Source organism: Oncorhynchus mykiss, chromosome 3 (assembly GCF_057628025.1).
Source record: "Oncorhynchus mykiss isolate SJ-2025 chromosome 3, ASM5762802v1, whole genome shotgun sequence".
Classification (NCBI taxonomy): Eukaryota; Metazoa; Chordata; class Actinopteri; order Salmoniformes; family Salmonidae; genus Oncorhynchus; species Oncorhynchus mykiss.
Genome location: NC_143024.1, coordinates 75,161,983 through 75,179,568, shown reverse-complemented (window position 1 = coordinate 75,179,568; position 17,586 = coordinate 75,161,983). Strand labels below are relative to the sequence as shown.

Genomic DNA, 17,586 nt, shown 5'->3' with positions numbered 1-17,586 from the left:
AACTGTGTTGTAGTCTGTTGTGTAACTGTCTCTCTCTCTCTCTAACTGTGTTGTGGTCTGTTGTGTAACTGTCTCTCTCTCTCTCTAACTGTGTTGTGGTCTGTTGTGTAACTGTCTCTCTCTCTCTCTCTAACTGTGTTGTGGTCTGTTGTGTAACTGTCTCTCTCTCTCTAACTGTGTTGTGGTCTGTTGTGTAACTGTCTCTCTCTCTCTCTCTAACTGTGTTGTGGTCTGTTGTGTAACTGTCTCTCTATCTAACTGTGTTGTGGTCTGTTGTGTAACTGTCTCTCTCTCTCTCTAACTGTGTTGTGGTCTGTTGTGTAACTGTCTCTCTCTCTCTCTAACTGTGTTGTGGTCTGTTGTGTAACTGTCTCTCTCTCTCTCTAACTGTGTTGTGGTCTGTTGTGTAACTGTCTCTCTCTCTCTAACTGTGTTGTGGTCTGTTGTGTAACTGTCTCTCTATCTAACTGTGTTGTGGTCTGTTGTGTAACTGTCTCTCTTTCTCTCTCTAACTGTGTTGTGGTCTGTTGCGTAACTGTCTCTCTCTCTAACTGTGTTGTGGTCTGTTGTGTAACTGTCTCTCTATCTAACTGTGTTGTGGTCTGTTGTGTAACTGTCTCTCTATCTAACTGTGTTGTGGTCTGTTGTGTAACTGTCTCTCTATCTAACTGTGTTCAAATCAAGTCAAATCAAACTTTATTTGTCACATGCACCGAATACAACAAGTGTAGACCTTACAAGCCCTTAACCAACAGTGCAGTTCAAGAAGAGTTAAGTAATTATTTACCAAATAAACTAAAGTAAAAAAATTCTAAAAAGTAGCACAATAAAATAACGAGGCTATATACAGGGGGTACCGGTTAGTTGAGTGTGCGGGGGTAGAGGTTAGTTGAGGTAATTTGTACATGTAGGTAGGTGTGTAGGTAGGGGTAAAGTGACTATACATAGATAATAAACAGAGAGTAGCAGCAGTGTAGAAAACAAATGGGGGAAGGGGTGTCAATGTAAATAGTCCGGTGGCCATTTGATTAATTGTTCAGGAGTCATATGGCTTGGGGGTAGAAGCTGTTAAGGAGCCTTTTGGTCTTAGACTTGGTGCTCCGGTACCGCTTGCCGTGTGGTAGCAGAGAGAACAGTCTATGACTTGGGTGACTGGAGTCTCTGACAATTTTATGGGCTTTCCTCTGACACTGCCTAGTATATAGGTCCTGGATGGCAGGAAGCTTGGCCCCAGTGATGTACTGGGCTGTTCGCACTACCCTCTGTAGCACCTTACGGTCAGATGCCGAGCAGTTGCCATACCAGGTGGTGATGCAACTGGTCAGGATGCTCTCGATGGTGCAGCTGTAGAACATTTTAAGGATCTGGGGACCCAGGCCAAATCTTTTCAGTCTCTTGGGGGGGGAAAGGTGTTGTCGAGCCCTCTTCATGTCTGTCTTGGTGTGTTTGGACCATGATAGTTTGTCGGTGATGTGGACACCAAGGAATTTGAAACTCTCGACCCGCTCAACTACAGCCGGGTTGATGTTAATGAGGGCCTGTTAGGCCGCCTTTTCATGTAGTCCAGGTTCAGCTCCTTTGTCTTGCTAACATTGAGGGAGATATTGTTGTGCTGGCACCACACTGCCAGTTCTCTGACCTCCTCCTATAGGCAGTCTCATCATTGTCAGTGATCAGGCCTACCACTGTTGTGTCTTCAGCAAACTTAATGATGATGTTGGAGTCTTGTTTGGCCACGCAGTCGTGGGTGAACAGGGAGTACAGGAGGGGACTAAGTACACACCCATGAGGGGCCCCAGTGTTGTGGTCTGTTGTGTAACTGTCTCTCTCTCTAACTGTGTTGTGGTCTGTTGTGTAACTGACTCTCTCTCTAACTGTGTTGTAGTCTGTTGTGTAACTCTCTCTCTAACTGTGTTGTAGTCTGTTGTGTAACTGTCTCTCTAACTGTGTTGTAGTCTGTTGTGTAACTGTCTCTCTATCTAACTGTGTTGTAGTCTGTTGTGTAACTGTCTCTCTAACTGTGTTGTGGTCTGTTGTGTAACTGTCTCTCTTTCTCTCTCTAACTGTGTTGTAGTCTGTTGTGTAACTGTCTCTCTTTCTCTCTCTAACTGTGTTGTGGTCTGTTGTGTAACTGTCTCTCTCTCTAACTGTGTTGTAGTCTGTTGTGTAACTGTCTCTCTATCTAACTGTGTTGTAGTCTGTTGTGTAACTGTCTCTCTCTCTCTCTAACTGTGTTGTGGTCTGTTGTGTAACTGTCTCTCTCTCTCTCTAACTGTGTTGTGGTCTGTTGTGTAACTGTCTCTCTCTCTCTCTCTAACTGTGTTGTGGTCTGTTGTGTAACTGTCTCTCTCTCTCTAACTGTGTTGTGGTCTGTTGTGTAACTGTCTCTCTCTCTCTCTCTAACTGTGTTGTGGTCTGTTGTGTAACTGTCTCTCTATCTAACTGTGTTGTGGTCTGTTGTGTAACTGTCTCTCTCTCTCTCTAACTGTGTTGTGGTCTGTTGTGTAACTGTCTCTCTCTCTCTCTAACTGTGTTGTGGTCTGTTGTGTAACTGTCTCTCTCTCTCTCTAACTGTGTTGTGGTCTGTTGTGTAACTGTCTCTCTCTCTCTAACTGTGTTGTGGTCTGTTGTGTAACTGTCTCTCTATCTAACTGTGTTGTGGTCTGTTGTGTAACTGTCTCTCTTTCTCTCTCTAACTGTGTTGTGGTCTGTTGCGTAACTGTCTCTCTCTCTAACTGTGTTGTGGTCTGTTGTGTAACTGTCTCTCTATCTAACTGTGTTGTGGTCTGTTGTGTAACTGTCTCTCTATCTAACTGTGTTGTGGTCTGTTGTGTAACTGTCTCTCTATCTAACTGTGTTCAAATCAAGTCAAATCAAACTTTATTTGTCACATGCACCGAATACAACAAGTGTAGACCTTACAAGCCCTTAACCAACAGTGCAGTTCAAGAAGAGTTAAGTAATTATTTACCAAATAAACTAAAGTAAAAAAATTCTAAAAAGTAGCACAATAAAATAACGAGGCTATATACAGGGGGTACCGGTTAGTTGAGTGTGCGGGGGTAGAGGTTAGTTGAGGTAATTTGTACATGTAGGTAGGTGTGTAGGTAGGGGTAAAGTGACTATACATAGATAATAAACAGAGAGTAGCAGCAGTGTAGAAAACAAATGGGGGAAGGGGTGTCAATGTAAATAGTCCGGTGGCCATTTGATTAATTGTTCAGGAGTCATATGGCTTGGGGGTAGAAGCTGTTAAGGAGCCTTTTGGTCTTAGACTTGGTGCTCCGGTACCGCTTGCCGTGTGGTAGCAGAGAGAACAGTCTATGACTTGGGTGACTGGAGTCTCTGACAATTTTATGGGCTTTCCTCTGACACTGCCTAGTATATAGGTCCTGGATGGCAGGAAGCTTGGCCCCAGTGATGTACTGGGCTGTTTGCACTACCCTCTGTAGCACCTTACGGTCAGATGCCGAGCAGTTGCCATACCAGGTGGTGATGCAACTGGTCAGGATGCTCTCGATGGTGCAGCTGTAGAACATTTTAAGGATCTGGGGACCCAGGCCAAATCTTTTCAGTCTCTTGGGGGGGGAAAGGTGTTGTCGAGCCCTCTTCATGTCTGTCTTGGTGTGTTTGGACCATGATAGTTTGTCGGTGATGTGGACACCAAGGAATTTGAAACTCTCGACCCGCTCAACTACAGCCGGGTTGATGTTAATGAGGGCCTGTTAGGCCGCCTTTTCATGTAGTCCAGGTTCAGCTCCTTTGTCTTGCTAACATTGAGGGAGATATTGTTGTGCTGGCACCACACTGCCAGTTCTCTGACCTCCTCCTATAGGCAGTCTCATCATTGTCAGTGATCAGGCCTACCACTGTTGTGTCTTCAGCAAACTTAATGATGATGTTGGAGTCTTGTTTGGCCACGCAGTCGTGGGTGAACAGGGAGTACAGGAGGGGACTAAGTACACACCCATGAGGGGCCCCAGTGTTGTGGTCTGTTGTGTAACTGTCTCTCTCTCTAACTGTGTTGTGGTCTGTTGTGTAACTGACTCTCTCTCTAACTGTGTTGTAGTCTGTTGTGTAACTCTCTCTCTAACTGTGTTGTAGTCTGTTGTGTAACTGTCTCTCTAACTGTGTTGTAGTCTGTTGTGTAACTGTCTCTCTATCTAACTGTGTTGTAGTCTGTTGTGTAACTGTCTCTCTAACTGTGTTGTGGTCTGTTGTGTAACTGTCTCTCTTTCTCTCTCTAACTGTGTTGTAGTCTGTTGTGTAACTGTCTCTCTTTCTCTCTCTAACTGTGTTGTGGTCTGTTGTGTAACTGTCTCTCTCTCTAACTGTGTTGTAGTCTGTTGTGTAACTGTCTCTCTATCTAACTGTGTTGTAGTCTGTTGTGTAACTGTCTCTCTCTCTCTCTAACTGTGTTGTGGTCTGTTGTGTAACTGTCTCTCTCTCTCTCTAACTGTGTTGTGGTCTGTTGTGTAACTGTCTCTCTCTCTCTCTCTAACTGTGTTGTGGTCTGTTGTGTAACTGTCTCTCTCTCTCTAACTGTGTTGTGGTCTGTTGTGTAACTGTCTCTCTCTCTCTCTCTAACTGTGTTGTGGTCTGTTGTGTAACTGTCTCTCTATCTAACTGTGTTGTGGTCTGTTGTGTAACTGTCTCTCTCTCTCTCTAACTGTGTTGTGGTCTGTTGTGTAACTGTCTCTCTCTCTCTCTAACTGTGTTGTGGTCTGTTGTGTAACTGTCTCTCTCTCTCTCTAACTGTGTTGTGGTCTGTTGTGTAACTGTCTCTCTCTCTCTAACTGTGTTGTGGTCTGTTGTGTAACTGTCTCTCTATCTAACTGTGTTGTGGTCTGTTGTGTAACTGTCTCTCTTTCTCTCTCTAACTGTGTTGTGGTCTGTTGCGTAACTGTCTCTCTCTCTAACTGTGTTGTGGTCTGTTGTGTAACTGTCTCTCTATCTAACTGTGTTGTGGTCTGTTGTGTAACTGTCTCTCTATCTAACTGTGTTGTGGTCTGTTGTGTAACTGTCTCTCTATCTAACTGTGTTCAAATCAAGTCAAATCAAACTTTATTTGTCACATGCACCGAATACAACAAGTGTAGACCTTACAAGCCCTTAACCAACAGTGCAGTTCAAGAAGAGTTAAGTAATTATTTACCAAATAAACTAAAGTAAAAAAATTCTAAAAAGTAGCACAATAAAATAACGAGGCTATATACAGGGGGTACCGGTTAGTTGAGTGTGCGGGGGTAGAGGTTAGTTGAGGTAATTTGTACATGTAGGTAGGTGTGTAGGTAGGGGTAAAGTGACTATACATAGATAATAAACAGAGAGTAGCAGCAGTGTAGAAAACAAATGGGGGAAGGGGTGTCAATGTAAATAGTCCGGTGGCCATTTGATTAATTGTTCAGGAGTCATATGGCTTGGGGGTAGAAGCTGTTAAGGAGCCTTTTGGTCTTAGACTTGGTGCTCCGGTACCGCTTGCCGTGTGGTAGCAGAGAGAACAGTCTATGACTTGGGTGACTGGAGTCTCTGACAATTTTATGGGCTTTCCTCTGACACTGCCTAGTATATAGGTCCTGGATGGCAGGAAGCTTGGCCCCAGTGATGTACTGGGCTGTTCGCACTACCCTCTGTAGCACCTTACGGTCAGATGCCGAGCAGTTGCCATACCAGGTGGTGATGCAACTGGTCAGGATGCTCTCGATGGTGCAGCTGTAGAACATTTTAAGGATCTGGGGACCCAGGCCAAATCTTTTCAGTCTCTTGGGGGGGGAAAGGTGTTGTCGAGCCCTCTTCATGTCTGTCTTGGTGTGTTTGGACCATGATAGTTTGTCGGTGATGTGGACACCAAGGAATTTGAAACTCTCGACCCGCTCAACTACAGCCGGGTTGATGTTAATGAGGGCCTGTTAGGCCGCCTTTTCATGTAGTCCAGGTTCAGCTCCTTTGTCTTGCTAACATTGAGGGAGATATTGTTGTGCTGGCACCACACTGCCAGTTCTCTGACCTCCTCCTATAGGCAGTCTCATCATTGTCAGTGATCAGGCCTACCACTGTTGTGTCTTCAGCAAACTTAATGATGATGTTGGAGTCTTGTTTGGCCACGCAGTCGTGGGTGAACAGGGAGTACAGGAGGGGACTAAGTACACACCCATGAGGGGCCCCAGTGTTGTGGTCTGTTGTGTAACTGTCTCTCTCTCTAACTGTGTTGTGGTCTGTTGTGTAACTGACTCTCTCTCTAACTGTGTTGTAGTCTGTTGTGTAACTCTCTCTCTAACTGTGTTGTAGTCTGTTGTGTAACTGTCTCTCTAACTGTGTTGTAGTCTGTTGTGTAACTGTCTCTCTATCTAACTGTGTTGTAGTCTGTTGTGTAACTGTCTCTCTAACTGTGTTGTGGTCTGTTGTGTAACTGTCTCTCTTTCTCTCTCTAACTGTGTTGTAGTCTGTTGTGTAACTGTCTCTCTTTCTCTCTCTAACTGTGTTGTGGTCTGTTGTGTAACTGTCTCTCTCTCTAACTGTGTTGTAGTCTGTTGTGTAACTGTCTCTCTATCTAACTGTGTTGTAGTCTGTTGTGTAACTGTCTCTCTAACTGTGTTGTGGTCTGTTGTGTAACTGTCTCTCTTTCTCTCTCTAACTGTGTTGTGGTCTGTTGTGTAACTGTCTCTCTAACTGTGTTGTGGTCTGTTGTGTAACTGTCTCTCTTTCTCTCTCTAACTGTGTTGTAGTCTGTTGTGTAACTGTCTCTCTTTCTCTCTCTAACTGTGTTGTGGTCTGTTGTGTAACTGTCTCTCTCTCTAACTGTGTTGTGGTCTGTTGTGTAACTGTCTCTCTTTCTCTCTTTAACTGTGTTGTGGTCTGTTGTGTAACTGTCTCTCTCTCTAACTGTGTTGTGGTCTGTTGTGTAACTGTCTCTCTCTCTAACTGTGTTGTGGTCTGTTGTGTAACTCTCTCTCTAACTGTGTTGTAGTCTGTTGTGTAACTGTCTCTCTAACTGTGTTGTAGTCTGTTGTGTAACTGTCTCTCTATCTAACTGTGTTGTAGTCTGTTGTGTAACTGTCTCTCTAACTGTGTTGTGGTCTGTTGTGTAACTGTCTCTCTTTCTCTCTCTAACTGTGTTGTAGTCTGTTGTGTAACTGTCTCTCTTTCTCTCTCTAACTGTGTTGTGGTCTGTTGTGTAACTGTCTCTCTTTCTCTCTCTAACTGTGTTGTAGTCTGTTGTGTAACTGTCTCTCTAACTGTGTTGTGGTCTGTTGTGTAACTGTCTCTCTTTCTCTCTCTAACTGTGTTGTGGTCTGTTGTGTAACTGTCTCTCTAACTGTGTTGTGGTCTGTTGTGTAACTGTCTCTCTCTCTAACTGTGTTGTGGTCTGTTGTGTAACTGTCTCGCTAACTGTGTTGTAGTCTGTTGTGTAACTGTGTTGTAGTCTGTTGTGTAACTGTGTTGTAGTCTGTTGTGTAACTGTCTCTCTAACTGTGTTGTGGTCTGTTGTGTAACTGTCTCTCTCTCTAACTGTGTTGTAGTCTGTTGTGTAACTGTCTCTCTAACTGTGTTGTGGTCTGTTGTGTAACTGTCTCTCTCTCTAACTGTGTTGTAGTCTGTTGTGTAACTGTCTCTCTATCTAACTGTGTTGTAGTCTGTTGTGTAACTGTCTCTCTAACTGTGTTGTAGTCTGTTGTGTAACTGTCTCTCTAACTGTGTTGTGGTCTGTTGTGTAACTGTCTCTCTCTCTCTCTCTAACTGTGTTGTGGTCTGTTGTGTAACTGTCTCTCTCTCTCTCTAACTGTGTTGTGGTCTGTTGTCCAACTGTCTCTCTCTCTCTCTCTCTAACTGTGTTGTGGTCTGTTGTGTAACTGTCTCTCTCTCTAACTGTGTTGTGGTCTGTTGTGTAACTGTCTCTCTAACTGTGTTGTGGTCTGTTGTGTAACTGTCTCTCTAACTGTGTTGTAGTCTGTTGTGTAACTGTCTCCCTCTCTCTAACTGTGTTGTAGTCTGTTGTGTAACTGTCTCACTAACTGTGTTGTGGTCTGTTGTGTAACTGTCTCTCTCTCTAACTGTGTTGTGGTCTGTTGTGTAACTGTCTCTCTAACTGTGTTGTGGTCTGTTGTGTAACTGTCTCTCTCTCTAACTGTGTTGTGGTCTGTTGTGTAACTGTCTCTCTAACTGTGTTGTGGTCTGTTGTGTAACTGTCTCTCTCTCTAACTGTGTTGTGGTCTGTTGTGTAACTGTCTATCTAACTGTGTTGTGGTCTGTTGTGTAACTGTCTCTCTCTCTAACTGTGTTGTGGTCTGTTGTGTAACTGTCTCTCTCTCTAACTGTGTTGTAGTCTGTTGTGTAACTGTCTCTCTAACTGTGTTGTGGTCTGTTGTGTAACTGTCTCTCTCTCTAACTGTGTTGTGGTCTGTTGTGTAACTGTCTATCTAACTGTGTTGTGGTCTGTTGTGTAACTGTCTCTCTAACTGTGTTGTGGTCTGTTGTGTAACTGTCTCTCTAACTGTGTTGTGGTCTGTTGTGTAACTGTCTCGCTAACTGTGTTGTAGTCTGTTGTGTAACTGTCTCTCTAACTGTGTTGTGGTATGTTGTGTAACTGTCTATCTAACTGTGTTGTGGTCTGTTGTGTAACTGTCTCTCTAACTGTGTTGTGGTCTGTTGTGTAACTGTCTCGCTATCTCTGTGTGTCTCTCACCTCCCAGCAACTGCTGAGTCTGCAGGAGCAGCTGAGGAGTAAGGAGGTGGTGCTGGAGCAGGCTAGAGACGAGCACAGATACCTGCAGGGAGAATTCCTAGCCCTGAGAGACAAGGTGAGAGAACATGTACACATGCACACACACACACCCACACGAGAGTGTAGGCTCATATGACTGAGCTAGATGGGAGGGAGTTAGGTACATGGTTTTGATGTAGTGGCATTCTAGTATTTATTTTGGCAGGTTACTATACAGTAACTATCTCTTAAAGTATTCTCTTTCTCTCCCTCCATATCTCTTTCTATTGGTGTTTCTATGAAAGTGGCTCTCATTTTCTCTCACTTTCCCTCAGTAGGGGGTCACACACACACACACACGCATACACGTCCATGCACACACACACACACACACACACGCATACACGCAAACACGTGCATGCACACACACACACGCGCGCGCATACACGTGCACACACACTTACACGTGCACACACACACACACACACACACACGCATACACGTGCATGCACACACACGCATACACGTGCACACACACACACACACGCATACACGTGCACACACACACACGCGCATACACGTGCACACACACACACACGCATACACGTGCACACACACACATACGCATACACGTGCATGCACACACACATACACACGCATACACGTACACACAAGCATAAAAGTGCACACACACAAACACAGACACAAACACGCATACACGTGCACACACACACACACACACACACACACACACACACACACACACACACACACACACACACACACACACACACACGCATACACGTGCACACACACACACGCATACACGTGCACACACACACACACACACGCATACACGTGCACGCACACACACACACACACACGCATACACGTGCACACACACACACATGCATACACGTGCGTGCACACACACACACACACATGCATACACGTGCACGCACACACACACACACATACACACACACACGCACACACACACTTTGCATCCCCAGAAGCACTGTACTGTTGAGTGAGAATAATACAACCAGTGGATGGGATGAATACAGTTCTGATTTCTATCTGATGATGCTAACTGTTATTCTTGCATGACTGTTATTGGACTGAGGTAATGGGAACATCAATAAGCACAGAGCTCCTGTGGAGAAAGAGTGTATTCAGCTGGAATCAGAGAGATGGATACCTAGTGAGGATAAATAGATTAACAAATAGAAAGATAGATGAACATCCAGGGAGGATATATTGTTTCCATACAGTCTAAAGATACTACATGACCAAAAGTACACCTTCTTGTCGAACATCTCATTCCAAAATCATGGGCATTAATATGGAGTTGTTCCCCCCTTTGCTGCTATTACAGCCTCCACTCTTCTCAGATGGCTTTCCACTAGATGTTGGAACATTGCTGTAGGGACTTGCTTCCATTCAGCCACAAGAGCATTAGTGAGGTCGGGCCCTGATGTTGGGCGATTAGGCCTGGCTCGCAGTCTGCGTTCCAAATTATCCCAAAGGTGTTCGATGGGGTTGACTTCCCCAAACAGATCGCATGGCTTGTGCTCAATTTTATGCAACAGCCAGCAGCAGGTGTGGCTGAAATAGCCGAAATCACTCATTTGAAGGTATGTCCACATACCTTTGTATATATTTTGCAAAACAACAGTTACCTGGATCCTGCTTCTGTTACTAAGAACATGCTCTATGCCACTGCTTGTTACCAGGGTTACCAGTGTGAATGGTCAGTACTTGATGTTGGTCTCTGTCTTGATCTCTTCCTGTCTTGTTCTCTGTCTGTCTTGTTTTCAGATGCTGACTAATGGGGATGTAGTGGAGGGGAACAACGGAGAAACACCTGAGAAGGTCCGTCTGCTCCAATACACACCACTATACTGTACCCACACAATACTCCACACACACACACACACACACACACACACACACACACACACACACACACACACACACACACACACACACACACACACACACACACACACACACACACACACACACACACACACACACACACACACACAATCATCATCTCTGTACCCTCTTCTTGAGTGCTTTTATTGACCCAGCCAGCTAGTGTGAGGAGACGTCAGTATCTGATGGAGGATAGGCCTATGCATTAAGGGTGGGTGTGATATGGGGGTAAGTAAAATAGTGTTTGTGTGTGGAGGGGTTAGGGTTTGTAGTAGCTTATTGTGTATGTCCCTTGTGCCTTGTGAAAGGCAGACATGGACTGGAGTGGAGAAGAGAAGGAGACAGGGAAATCCCATTGGAGTAACACCAGTAGCACCAGCCACTCTCCTCTCTCATAAAAATAACACTACCCTAGTGACCACACACACACACGTGGTCGCACGTACACACACACACACACACACACACACACACACGCTGAACTTGATTCTGCCCCTGTAGTTACTGAAGTGGAAGCTGATACCCATCTGGGAGCAGATATCATGCTTTCAGGATCTAATTATCCTTATGCAAAAGTAGCAGCAGCAGTAGTGTCAGTTCCCATTGCATTTGTGCGTCTATAAGGACTAACACAGCTTTGTGTGTGTGTGTCTACAGGTAGTGAACGGGTGTGTGACCACTCTGTACCGCAGCAGAGACCGGAGGAGTGAAGCAGCCATGAGAGGAGCCCTCACATCAGAAAGAGAGGCTCTGCTACTGGGTAAATATCATCACTATCTAGAACATACAGTATATCATGTCAATTATACACTCTTTACTGGAAACCATATTGTGTACATTGTCTCCTTTTCTTCTGTAATAGTCAGCTGACTGGGAGGGTTTTAATGGTTGTGGGTAGGCTGAGGGTAGGGGGTGGATTGGTACATGTAGACATGTTGGAGGGGGGCCAATGTTTAATGGGGCGAAATGGTTTTGAAGCAGCCCACGCCTGTCTGTCATGTTCTTGGGTGAAGAACCCAAGGATCAGGGGGGTTGGATGGAGGGGGACTCAGGGGACAGGTGCTGTGGGTCTGTTTGCCAAGCAGGACTCTGCTGGCCCTGGCCACACACACATAGAATAATCCCCTATACACACACACATACATTATCTCTCCCGGCTGCACACAGCGGTGCTCTGCTTGTGTTCACACACAGAAACACACTCCATCCACACAGAAACACAGTCTATTGCAGGGCGCTGGGGACACAGTGACAGACGAGGACGCCGTCAGCCAGAACAGAAGAAAAGACAAACCGGTTCCAGGAGAGAGGAGCGATAGAGACTGACTGGAGAACACAAATTGACTAATTCTCCTGCGGCTCTCTCTTCCCCCTCTACCATTCCATTTCTCTCCTCCGCCTCTATTTCTCCCTCTCTCCTCCCTTCTATCCCTCTCTCCTTCTATCTCTTTCCCCCTCTGCATCTCTCTCCCTCTCTCTTCCCCCTCTCTTCCCCCTCTCCCTCTCTCCTCCCCCCTACCTCTCCCTCTCTCCTCCCCCTTTATCTCTCTCCCCTCTCCTCCCCCTCTACTTTCCTCCCTTTCAGCTCCCATAAATATAATTTCATCACAAATGAAAAGCAGCCTCTATCTGATTCTGACTGAACTGATTGTATTAGCCTGATTTCCTTGTGTTTCCTGTCATTGTATGAATCTCCATACAACAAGCACAAAATAGTCATGTGCCAATTCTCAGATGTACAGCTAGAAAGCGGAGTTCCCTTTGGTGCTGCAGAGAGGAGAGAGGAGAGAGGAGAGGAGAGAGGAGAGAATAGGAGAGGAGGAGAGAGGAGGAGAGAGGAGAGAGGAGAGAGGAGGAGAGAGAGGAGAGAGGAAAGGAGAAAGGAGAGGAGAGAGGAGAGGAGAGAGGAAAGGAGAAAGGAGAGACGAGAGAGGAGAGGAGAGAGGAGAGAATAGGAGAGGAGGAGAGAGGAGAGAGGAGAGAGGAGGAGAGAGAGGAGAGAGGAAAGGAGAAAGGAGAGGAGAGAGGAGAGGAGAGAGGAAAGGAGAGAGGAGAGACGAGAGAGGAGAGAGGAGGAGAGCAGAGGAGAGGAGAGAAGAGAGGAGGAGAGGAGAGAGAGGATGAGAGGAGAGAGGAGTGGAAATCAAATCCAATTTTATTGGTCACATACACATGGTCAGCAGATGTTATTGCGAGTGTAGTGAAATGATTTTGCTTCTAGTTCCGACAGTGCAGCAATATCTAACAGTAATATCTAACAATTCCACAACAACTAACTAATCCACACAAATCTAAGTAAAGGAAAGGAATAATAATATACTGTATAAATATATGGATGAGCAATATCAGAGTGCATACACTAAGATGCAATAGATAGTATATAATACAGTATATACATATGAGATGAGTAATGCCAGATATTTAAACATTATTAAAGTGGTAATATTAAAGTGACTCGTGTTACATGTATTAAAGTGACCAAGCAGAGAGGAGAGCAGAGGAGAGAGGAGATCAGAGAGGAGATCAGAGAGGAGAGCAGAGAGGAGAGATGAGATCAGAGAGGAGATCAGAGAGGAGAGCAGAGAGGAGATCAGAGAGGAGAGAGGAGAGAGCAGAGAGGAGAGAGGAGAGCAGAGAGGAGTAGGTAGCAGAACATTTATCTCTTTTAGCGCGGCCCACAGAAAGCCAACATGAAGGAGAGGAGAGAGCAGAGAGGAGATCAGAGAGGAGAGAGGAGAGAGGAGAGCAGAGAGGAGAGAGCAGAGAGGAGAGAGGAGAGCAGAGAGGAGAGAGGAGAGCAGAGAGCAGAGATGAGAGAGGAGAGCAGAGAGGAGAGAGGAGAGAGCAGAGAGGAGAGAGCAGAGAGGAGAGAGCAGAGAGGAGAGAGGAGAGAGGAGAGCAGAGAGGAGAGAGGAGATCAGAGAGGAGAGCAGAGAGGAGTAGGCAGCAGAACATTTATCTCTTTTAGCGCGGCCCACAGAAAGCCAACATGAAGGAGAGGAGAGAGCAGAGAGGAGATCAGAGAGGAGAGAGGAGAGAGGAGAGAGGAGAGCAGAGAGGAGAGCAGAGATCAGAGAGGAGAGAGGAGAGAGCAGAGAGGAGAGAGGAGAGCAGAGAGGAGAGAGCAGAGAGGAGAGAGGAGAGCAGAGAGGAGAGCAGAGAGGAGAGAGGAGTAGGCAGCAGAACATTTATCTCTTTTAGCACGGCCCACAGAAAGCCAACATGAAGGAGAGGAGAGAGCAGAGAGGAGATCAGAGAGGAGAGAGCAGAGAGGAGAGCAGAGAGGAGAGAGGAGTAGGCAGCAGAACATTTATCTCTTTTAGCACGGCCCACAGAAAGCCAACATGAAGGAGAGGAGAGAGCAGAGAGGAGATCAGAGAGGAGATCAGAGAGGAGAGCAGAGAGGAGAGCAGAGAGGAGAGATGAGATCAGAGAGGAGAGCAGAGAGGAGAGCAGAGAGGAGAGGAGAGAGGAGTAGGCAGCAGAACATTTATCTCTTTTAGCACGGCCCACAGAAAGCCAACATGAAGGAGAGGAGAGAGCAGAGAGGAGATCAGAGAGGAGAGAGCAGAGAGGAGAGCAGAGAGGAGAGAGGAGTAGGCAGCAGAACATTTATCTCTTTTAGCGCGGCCCACAGAAAGCCAACATGAAGGAGAGGAGAGCAGAGTTCTCTATCTCCCTGCCAGCAAGCCGCCCTGCCTGCTTCCCTGCCTGCCGCAGACACCACAGCTTCTGGGCTTTTCAACACAGCTTTTAACCAACACAGGCATCTATAAGGGACACACACCTACACACACACAGACACGCGCCAGCATGCATGGATACACACTCGTCTGCAATCTGCAAACAGCCCCCCGAATGTTACATCACATAAATCAGGGGAATAAATATTGTCTCTGGGTTCCCAGGGGACTGCACTATATCCTCTCTCCCTGACTGGCTGTGCTACCTCTGCAGGACTTCAGTAATCAACTCAAGTGCTCTTTGTGCTCGGACCAGCGTTTATTGCACGACACGTCAGCAAGATGCAGATTGCAGCTCTGGAGGACAACTGGAGCTGAACAGTCTGTTTTCCCTTCCCTGTCTCTCTCTCTCTCTCTCTCCCTGTCTCTCTCTCTCTCCCGGTCTCTCTCTTCCTCTCCCTGTCTCTCTCTCTCTCTCTCTCCCTGTCTCTCTCTCTCCCGGTCTCTCTCTTCCTCTCCCTGTCTCTCTCTCTCTCTCTCTCTCTCTCTCTCTCTCTCTCTCCCTGTCTCTCTCTCTCCCGGTCTCTCTCTTCCTCTCCCTGTCTCTCTCTCTCTCTCCCTGTCTCTCTCTCTCTCTCTCCCCCGGTCTCTCTCTTCCTCTCCCTGTCTCTCTCTCTCTCTCTCTCTCTGTCTCTCAATTCAATTCAATTCAATTCGAGGGCTTTATTGGCACGGGAAACATGTGTTAACATTGCCAAAGCAAGTGAGGTAGATAATATATAAAGTGAATATATAAAGTGAAATAAACAATACAAATTAACAGTAAACATTTCACATACAGAAGTTTCAAAACAATAAAGACATTACAAATGTCATATTATATATATATACAGTGTTTTAACAATGTACAAATGGTTAAAGGACACAAGATAAATACATAAGCATAAATATGGGTTGTATTTACAATGGTGTGTGTTCTTCGCTGGTTGCCCTTTTCTCGTGGCAACAGGTCACAAATCTTTCTGTGATGACACACTGTGGAATTTCACCCAGTAGATTTTTTCAAAATTGGATTTGTTTTCGAATTCTTTGTGGATCTGTGTAATCTGAGGGAAATATGTCTCTCTAATATGGTCATACATTGGGCAGGAGGTATATATCTCTCTCTCTCTCGCCCCCTCTCTCTCTCTCTCTGTCTCTCTCTCTCCCTGTCTCTCTCTGTCTCTCTCTCTCCCTGTGTCTCTCTCTCTCTCTCTCCCTGTCTCTCTCTCTCTCTCTCTATATATATATATATCTCAATCTCTCTCTGTCACTCTTCCTCTCCCTGTCTCTCTTCCTCTCCCTGTCTCTCTCGCTCCCTGTCTCTCTCTCCCTGTCTCCCTGTCTCTCTCTCTCCCTGTCTCTCTTCCTCTCCCTGTCTCTCTCTCTCTCCCTGTCTCTCTCTCCCTGTCTCCCTGTCTCTCTCTCTCCCTGTCTCTCTTCCTCTCCCTGTCTCTTTCTCCCTCTCCATGTCTCTCTTCCTCTCCATGTCTCTCTCTCTCTCTCTGTCTCTCTCTCTCTCTCTCTGTCTCTATTCCTCTCCCTGTCTCTCTCTCCCTCTCTCTCCCTGTCTCTCTCTCCCTGTCTCTCTCTGTCTCTCTCTCTCCCTGTGTCTCTCTCTCTCTCCCTGTCTCTCTCTCTCTCTATATATATATATATATATCTCTCAATCTCTCTCTGTCACTCTTCCTCTCCCTGTCTCTCTTCCTCTCCCTGTCTCTCTCTCTCCCTGTCTCTCTCTCCCTGTCTCCCTGTCTCTCTCTCTCCCGGTCTCTCTCTTCCTCTCCCTGTCTCTCTCTCTCTCTCTCTCCCTGTCTCTCTCTCTCTCCCGGTCTCTCTCTTCCTCTCCCTGTCTCTCTCTCCCTCTCCATGTCTCTCTTCCTCTCCATGTCACTCTCTCTCTCTGTCTCTCTCTCTCTCTCTCTCTCCCTGTCTCTCTCTCTCTCCCTGTCTCTCTCTCTCTCCCGGTCTCTCTCTTCCTCTCCCTGTCTCTCTCTCTCTCTCTCTCTCTCTCTCTCTCCCTGTCTCTCTCTCTCTCCCGGTCTCTCTCTTCCTCTCCCTGTCTCTCTTCCTCTCCCTGTCTCTCTCTCTCTCCCTGTCTCTCTCTCCCTGTCTCCCTGTCTCTCTCTCTCCCTGTCTCTCTTCCTCTCCCTGTCTCTTTCTCCCTCTCCATGTCTCTCTTCCTCTCCATGTCTCTCTCTCTCTCTCTCTCTGTCTCTCTCTCTCTCTGTCTCTATTCCTCTCCCTGTCTCTCTCTCCCTCTCTCTCCCTGTCTCTCTCTCCCTGTCTCTCTCTGTCTCTCTCTCTCCCTGTGTCTCTCTCTCCCTGTCTCTCTCTCTCTCTATATATATATATATATCTCTCAATCTCTCTCTGTCACTCTTCCTCTCTCTGTCTCTCTTCCTCTCCCTGTCTCTCTCTCTCCCTGTCTCTCTCTCCCTGTCTCCCTGTCTCTCTCTCTCCCTGTCTCTCTTCTTCTCCCTGTCTCTCTCTCTCTCTCCCTGTCTCTCTCTCCCTGTCTCCCTGTCTCTCTCTCTCCCTGTCTCTCTTCCTCTCCCTGTCTCTCTCTCCCTCTCCATGTCTCTCTTCCTCTCCATGTCTCTCTCTCGCTCTGTCTCTCTCTCTCTCTCTCTCCCTGTCTCTCTCTCTCTCCCTGTCTCTCTCTCTCTCCCGGTCTCTCTCTTCCTCTCCCTGTCTCTCTCTCTCTCTCTCTCTCTCTCTCTCTCCCTGTCTCTCTCTCTCTCCCGGTCTCTCTCTTCCTCTCCGTGTCTCTCTCTCTCTCTCCCTGTCTCCCTCTCTCTCTCTCTCCCTGTCTCTCTCTCTCTCTCTCCCGGTCTCTCTCTCTCCCTCTCCCTGTCTCTCTTCCTCTCCCTGTCTCTCTCTCTCCCTGTCTCTCTCTCCCTGTCTCCTTGTATCTCTCTCTCCCTGTCTCTCTTCCTCTCCCTGTCTCTCTCTCTCCCTGTCTCTCTCTCCCTGTCTCCCTGTCTCTCTCTCTCCCTGTCTCTCTTCCTCTCCCTGTCTCTCTCTCCCTCTCCATGTCTCTCTTCCTCTCCATGTCTCTCTCTCTGTCTCTCTCTCTCTCTCTGTCTCTATTCCTCTCCCTGTCTCTCTCTCCCTCTCTCTCCCTGTCTCTCTCTCCCTGTCTCTCTTCCTCTCCCTGTCTCTCTTCCTCTACCTGTCTCATTCTCTCCCGGTCTCTCTCTCTCTCTCTCTCTCTCTCTC

At 46.7% G+C, this 17,586-nt stretch overlaps 1 protein-coding gene across 5 annotated transcripts in view; it reads left to right on the top strand.

Annotated features, from left to right (window-relative positions):
* Positions 1–17,586, top strand: part of enox1 (ecto-NOX disulfide-thiol exchanger 1) — a 116,408-nt gene that overhangs the window by 94,481 nt on the left and 4,341 nt on the right. For 2 of the 5 annotated variants that reach the window (XM_036974890.2, XM_090230718.1), the window contains exons 11-14: positions 8,691–8,798; positions 10,523–10,576; positions 11,300–11,402; positions 12,228–12,609. In XM_036974890.2, coding sequence (XP_036830785.2) covers positions 8,691–8,798; positions 10,523–10,576; positions 11,300–11,402; positions 12,228–12,304 — 342 coding nt within the window. In that variant the 3' untranslated portion in view covers positions 12,305–12,609. Of the gene's footprint in view, positions 1–8,690; positions 8,799–10,522; positions 10,577–11,299; positions 11,403–12,227; positions 12,610–17,586 lie in introns of those variants that run through there. The other 3 variants (XM_036974888.2, XM_036974889.2, XR_016494973.1) reach the window with 2 other exon arrangements.